This window comes from Chaetura pelagica, unplaced genomic scaffold, assembly GCF_000747805.2.
Source record: "Chaetura pelagica isolate M959 unplaced genomic scaffold, ChaPel_1.0 scaffold76, whole genome shotgun sequence".
Taxonomy (NCBI): domain Eukaryota; kingdom Metazoa; phylum Chordata; class Aves; order Apodiformes; family Apodidae; genus Chaetura; species Chaetura pelagica.
In genome coordinates this window covers 12,452,692-12,460,162 of record NW_009970723.1, presented here as the reverse complement: position 1 = coordinate 12,460,162, position 7,471 = coordinate 12,452,692, and the positions used below count along the sequence as shown (strand labels likewise).

Genomic DNA, 7,471 nt, shown 5'->3' with positions numbered 1-7,471 from the left:
CTCACTAAGGATGGACTCTCTTTGCATAGTTGATTTCATAAATAATAAATTAACCTACAAAAACCTAAAAGTAGAACAAAGAAGGAGTCTATATATAAGAGAAGTTTCTAACAATAGGCAGTTTAACTGTTTTCACCTTGAATGAATGCATAAGAATAATCAGAAGAGAACACAAATAATCACTTGGTCAGAAAACAGGCTTCAGTAGTTTAGTCCTCTAAACAATAGTTATGACTGAGATATAGATATGTTAAAGCCCTCAGCTGGGGTTAGGACAGTATTTTGCAAACTGGTTTAGAGACTGGAAAGAAACTTCTGGCTGGCCAAAAGTGTTTCTGTTCATATTTAAAGTAAGCAAGTTAAAAAATGAGTGGAATAAAGAAAGTGAAAAATGGAAAATAGTGTGTAAAGTTATGGGAAAACATGGTTCCTGAGCCCAGTTATGTCAGCATAGTTTATAACAAGTGTTTCAGAAAGCAAATGTCAGTAATATTTGCTACCTACCTGGCTAGTGTGAAGTTTTACTTCCAGGGAGAGTGATGGTATAACTTTGGGGTTTAGCACATCAGAATTCCCAGGTGCTCCAGTGAAGTGAATAAAATGTGTAAAATGTGTACAAAATTGAGTAACTCTAGACCCTGAGATGGACAGGTTATGCTTGTTTTGAACTTGTAAAAATGCAACTGGTCAACCAAATAGGGTACTTATAAAGAGAAACTACTACCAGGTATATTAATTTTTGTGAAAGCAATTGGACCAGCCAGTGGAAAGATTATCATGTAGAATGGTAGGCGTTGATTAACCTCTGTAATGTAACAGCATTTACAGACAGGAATGTTTTGGAGAAGGCACTTCCCTTTCAGCACCACTTCTCAGCTAGATATTCCCTTTAACCTTGATATTCTCCTTTACTTTTTCATGATCTAAACACATCCCTAGAGCTCAGCAACTGTAAATTAGTCTACCTGTGTCTTTCTGACCAACTTCACCTAAAAGTTTTTGTCTATGCATGTAGATCTTTTAGAATTAGCTTATTTCAATCCAGATGTAATTGGTAATTGGTTTTCTTCACAAGGGCATGTAACAGTAGGACAAGGGGTAATGGTTTTAAGCTAGAAAAGGGTAGATTGAGGTTGGACATTAGGAAAAAGTTCTTAAATATGAGAGTGCTGGATCACTGGAACAGGTTGCCTAGAGAGGTGGTGGAAGCTCCATTTCCAGAGACATTCGAAGTCAGGCTTGATGGGGCTCTGAGCAATGTGAACTAGTTGAAGATGTCCCTGCTTATTGTAGGGGAGTTTGGACTAGATGACCTTTAAAGGCCCCTTCCAACCCAATACAATCTATGGTTCTGTATCTTCGAAATGCTGTTTACCACCAAAAAAAGGTCAGAATGCACCACCTACCTCAAACACGGTGGAGTTTTATATATGTTGGTGTGGTATTTTCTAATAAATATTTTTGGTTTTAAGCTGAAAGAAGGTAGGTTTTTCTCCTTCACCCATCTTATTACCCAAAGTATTTGCTATAGGACCAAGTTTGTCTCTACTGATATTAATATCTGTTACCTTTGTTGAATGTGAGAATTAACACAATTTAAGCACTATTATTTTGTGTTTAAAGCCCAGCTAACCACTAGAACAGTTAATTGCTCTTGAAATGTTTATTATTTTTGCTATGGGGTCACATGCACTTACATTTATAAAATAAAGAAAAAGGACAAATTCAGTTTCAAAGTACACAGGGATGGGATTGCTGAAAGTCAGTGGTATTGCATGCTCTTGCCTTTGACTCTAACTGGCTGCTAAGCAGAAATACCATCCTTCTATGTGTTTTGTTCTGGGTTGTTTCATTGGCTTCCTTAGGAACTAAGTTAAAAAGAACAGTTTATATGAATAGTCAGGTCATGGTTTTGCTTTCAAATCTGTAGGAAAAAAATGCATTGACAGGCCACTTTTACACTATGAATTTTTTTATGCAAACAGTGTATGGGAGACTGACCAATTATAACTGAAGGGTATTAATTGTACATTAGTTCAGATTTTAATATAAGTTTTTAATAGTATTTCTGTATTGAATTAGTGGAGAAACTGCTGTTTTATTTAAATGAATGCTATTGCTTTCTATAGAAGACCACTGAACACTTTGGGAATCCTACCAGAGGTGTTATGAAGGAGATTGTTCCACTGATTCTGACATATAGAGGTTCTGTCAAGCAAGTATGTCTTCCTTAGCTCCAATGAAGAAAACAGCCCTCATGGCTTCAGACCTTCACGTTTTAAGTTTTAGTTCACTAGTTTGTCTTGGACTTAGCTGTACTCGTGACCTGTCAGCAAGAACTCCTTCCTTTGCACTCATATTCTCTTTGCTTCCATTGAAGAGAGGGCAATGTTAACCTGTTCCTAAGAGCTTATTTACATTTTGTGAGCTATAAATCCTTCTTGAAAAACAAAAAAACAAATTTAAAGAAATTGCTGCCATACTTCTCCAATGATCTGGAATTTTATTCCATCCATATACATGCATAGTAACAACATTTGTTGAGAAATTATTTCTATCAGAAGTAGAACATTATCTTTGTGATCACCAGTTGCAGTATTGCTACTCTTATATTTAAATATATCTTATATATGAATTAGATTCATAATTGCAGCATTGAGTTTATGGTTGTGTTTTAGACTGTGCCTTTCAAAAGATAAAACTGATTCATATGACCTCATTACTTACAATACTGCTTCCAGTAATTTTGTTCATTCTTTATAAAGTATTGCATTTAACAGCAAAGGTTTAAAAATTGAGACAGAGATGCATCAGCAAAAGAAAATACAAGTACTATACAAGAAAAAAATGGCCATCTTCATTTAACGTACATTTCGGATTAAGAAAGTGGACAGAAACATACTGCTACATACAAATGCAAAGCCTAATGACTAAGGTACTGTATCTGCTAAAATATAACATGCAAACTGAGCCCAATTGTTCAAAAATTGAATTCTTAAGGCGAACTTTACAGCATAGTTGAAACTTCTTTGCAAGTTATATTTTAGCATATACATATATTTGCAACAGCATATAAGAAAAAAAAACAGAATACACAAGTGCTTTTGAAGCTATTTCTAAAATGCTTTTCTGTATTGTTTGTGACTATTTTCTTCAAAATCTACTATACAGTGCAAACCATATGTGCTACACAATAACTATACAATAACATTACAAATGACTTTAATATAAAGTTTTTAAATAAAAAATAACATAACTACAGCTATGAATACTGCTGGTAAAATAAATTAATATTTTGAAAATGGCACCAATAATACACTTTACTAATGGACTGTAATGAAATTACACCTTTAAGTCTTCAACTCAGCAATAGAGAAATCTCCTGATTGTCCAGATGTAATTCAAACAGCTTTCCTTAGACTGTATGGAACAATATGCTAAACACAGGTACCAAAGGTGACCAATTGTTTCATTTGACATGTTCTGCTGCATGTGACGAGCAATAAAACTTCTTATGAGTTATAAAGTTTGAAAGATTGTTGAACTGGATGTCACACAGTCGGCAATACTTTCCACTAGTTGGGGCCTGGGTAGAACCATTCACACCTTTAGCTATACTAGACAACTGTTCCTCTGCTGTAGGAATTGCTGGAGAGACATTTTCATTTGCAGTTAAGGGATTCTCAGAGATCCAAGAAGGAGACTTGTGCCCATCTTCATGCGGAGGATTCTGGGAAATGTTCTCTTGCTGTGGGTTTGCGGCAGGTCTTTCCTCCTGTTTTAGTCCCCCATTTACTATTACCATGCCTCGGTTTTTTGGCAATAGTGGAAGAGACTCTTTCTTCTGCACAGCACAACCATTTGAAGGCACCTGGCCTTTAGGAGATTCACTTTCTGTATTTGTGCTTTGATCTAAATCAGTATTATGAATGACGAGAGAACCAGAAATATAATCACTTGGCTTTATTCCATAATATGGAGAAAGCTGATCTGCTCCTTTAGCTTTCTTTATTGCTCCAGGGTAAAGGCATTGTGGAAGAAACAAATGTTTGTTTTCTTCTTTTGTTGCAATAAGCTGGGCTGCTTCACTAAAGACTTTTAGTCCTTGAAGTGTTGCTAAGTGTGTGGAAAACAAGTTTCCATTTGGAGAGGACTGTTTGGAGTTTCCGTTTTTCTCACACTTAATTATATTTCTTTCATAACTGACATCTGGGCTGTTTCTTTCACTTTCTGGGTTTTGAAACACCTTACTGTCGAGCTGTCCCAGGTCATTACGCTGATGGGCAGTGACAGGGCAAAAATTCTGCTTGTGAGCCAGGTAGTTCTCTACCTTGTTAAAACTGATCTTGCATACTGTGCACTCATGGTAGTCCAGCAGCCTTTTGGGAGATGTGGATGTCCTCTCTGATGGGGGTAAGCATTTTTTACTAAGATCTATTGGCACATCCATCTCCAAGCAAGACACAGTGGAGTGGGGAGTATCACACTTTGAAACTGGAACACACTTGTTAATAGACAGCGATGCTTCCAGATGCTTTGAGACTATTCCTGGAAAGATATCACATCGTGGATGGTAACATTCTCCAAGGCCCTCTGTTGACTCTTGTGTAGATGTACAAGGATTGCCAAGATTAGCCACTTCTAGAAATCGCTGTTGAACTAGCGGTGGCCTTTGCTCTTGCTCAGGTAGACACATCTCGTACATCTTCCTTCGCTTCCGGGTACGCATTGTTCGCTGCATGGCAGGCACTTTGTTGGAAGCAGACCTCTTCAGTGGGGGATCATGGCGAGTGGCACAGTAATACTGCTTGTGGACCATGTATGTTTCATGTCTGCTGAAAGTAATGTTGCAGGCTTCACATGTGGTCTTGTTAGGATCACTCTCCCCTTCTACTAAAGGAGCATTGGGATTCTTCACATCAGAAGGTTTTCCGTTTATCTTCTCATCACCGTTGCTCGCAGCTGACAGCTTCTTAGATTGTGCTGTAAAGTCTTTTTCATGACTTCTATTGTTTGGCCCAATCAGATCTAAAACACTGGAAGAGTTTATGCAAGATGTCTGCAGAAGTTGATTCTCTGGATCTGATGTGTGAGGAGCTGCATTCAGGATGTTTATAGAGCTTTGACCATTACTGGGACTTACAGCTTCTGGCATTTTTTCTGGAACACTGGAAAAATCTGGTGACTTTGCCATCTGCTGCCATCGGCTGCTGCAGTAATGCTTTTTGTGTACCAAGTAGTTGTCCAAATTATTGAAAGTTATGTTACACTCAAAACATGTAGCCCCTTTGGGCATCAAGGGACTGTAAATTACAGGAGGATAATTGTTACTTCCATGCCTCAGTCTTCGATGGACCAGTTCAGACATTTTGGCTAGTATCTCTGAAGCCTGAGGAACCACAGTGATGTCTTGGGGAAAAGCAAACTGGGAAAGAAAAGGTCCCATTGGGAAAGATGGACCAATACTAGGCTGAACTGGAGATGAAGCAAGTCTTGGACTGGAAGGTTCAGATTTTATTTTAGTGTATGAAAAACTTTGCTTATTTGTTGCAGGCTGGGTTTCTGGTCTCTGGTTTGGAAGGAAAAGTGGAGCCTTTTTTTCACATTTATCAAGCTCTGTATCAGAACTTGCATCTTTAGTCTGCATGGTCTTTTGGCTCTGGGGAACATCATTTCTGCTCAACAGGTCCACTGCTGGTGGTAAACCTTCTTCATTTCCACTTGGAGAGTGTTCAGTGTCACTTTCTCTCTGAATTTTGTTGCCAGAGACATGTAACTCTTGGTGCTGCAGCAGCTCCCTCTGAGTTTGGAAACCAAAGTGGCAGTGATTGCATCTAAAGGCAGCTTGAGTAAGATGCGAGAACAGGTGCTGATGAAAGTTAATCACTGAGTCTGCAGTGTAAGTACAAACTGTGCATTTCAGACTAGCACCAGGTGGGAGAAATTCTTCCATTTTCACTCCTATAGCAAAAGACAAGGAAAATTCAAAATAAAGTGACCATTTTGTCCTTCATGAAATATACTGGAAAATCAGTTGCATAGAAGGTAAAAACATAGTGAGAATAACTAATTTTCTTCTGATGGGATAGTATTAGTCATCCTGAAAATACCTGAATTTGTTCAAAATATCTTTCCTTAAACTGCTAGAGGATATTTCCAGACTTCTGCTCTGCTTTGGAGAGACTTCGTATCTGCATGCATTTAGCAGAGATGAAGGGAAAGAAAGAAGAAGAGAAAGGATAAAAATAGACTGGGCTAAATGAAAATGTCCTAGAAACTACAGTTTTAACCAAAGGAGACACAATGTTCCCCATACAAAATCACTGGAAATTTTGAATGAACAGAAAACACATAAAGGTCAAGAGGCACAAGGTTGTTATGTGGCTTGACGTACCACCCTCCAGAGTGCCTGAAAGACACAAACAGTAGAAGTACCATTTTGAGCATTACTGATGCTCAGCTCTTTGCCTGCATGGGTTAGCTGTAGTGTGGGAACAGGATACAGATCTGTCCTCGTCAGAAAGGACTGATGAGTTTGCATCCATTGTGAAGGGAGGAGGAGGAGTAAGACGTGGCTTCACGAATGTTTAATCTTCCATATATAATGGCCGTAGGCAGCTACTGCTCTATTACAACACCTTGTCCTCATGAAAGCCATCTTAGAATCACTGTTGAAACAAAAAAAAAGTTTCATGGTATTTTGAAACTGAAAATACTTTAAAAAGAGATAAGATAAAATTTCTCTACTGTAACAACACAGAATCTGATTACCTGTTAGACAATAAAAACTGAGAAAACATTGGTAGGGATGATACACAGAATCTAAAATGGATATTTATTGTGTCAACACACACACACATGCTATGCCTTGGTCAGGTAAACTAGGTTCATGGTAGTTGGACAATATAAAGCTGTAAGAATATTGTGGCTCAGTCTGTGGAAAGTCATTTGGCTGTACCTGGAGGTCCTCACTTCACCCCTAACATCAGGGATCCCACAGTTGTGAGTGACATTTGAAATCTGCACTACTCTCAGCCTCAGAGGCCAGAAGGGAACCAAGGGGATCTGCTGCCGTGTAAGAAGCACTTGTTCCCTGGCAGGCATTTTTTCACCAGGAGCCCATATAAAGCTTCAGCTCCACCACTCTCATGAGATGGTGTTTCATGTGCTTCCACATCATGTGATACAGTCACAGTGGAGCACCTCTACAGACTTTGCATTTCATGCTCCAACGGTGTGGGTCTGCTGCAGCTTCCAGTGGGAACAGTCGCAGAAGCTGAAGCAAACACAGCATGAACTTACAGGGCATTTTGAAAAGGAATGTTTAATTCTGACTGCAGAAGCTTTTCTAACTTGTCATAATCTGTATGGAAAAATAAAGACTGACAGGATTCAAAACAGAGCAAGAAGTACTGAAATTACTGGTTTATGACTAAAAAGAAGGGGAAGGCCTGAGTTTTAACCTCTGATC

At 38.5% G+C, this 7,471-nt stretch overlaps 1 protein-coding gene across 1 annotated transcript in view; it reads right to left on the bottom strand.

The window, feature by feature from the left end:
* Nucleotides 1-2,483: 2,483 nt before the first annotated feature.
* The window catches only part of ZFPM2 (zinc finger protein, FOG family member 2), a 431,509-nt gene continuing 426,521 nt past the window's right edge, over nt 2,484-7,471 (bottom strand). Inside the window, exon 8 of the mRNA XM_010006533.1 lies at nt 2,484-5,961. Within this exon, the coding sequence (XP_010004835.1) occupies nt 3,470-5,961 (2,492 nt within the window). The 3' untranslated portion in view covers nt 2,484-3,469. The remainder of the gene's footprint in view (nt 5,962-7,471) is intronic.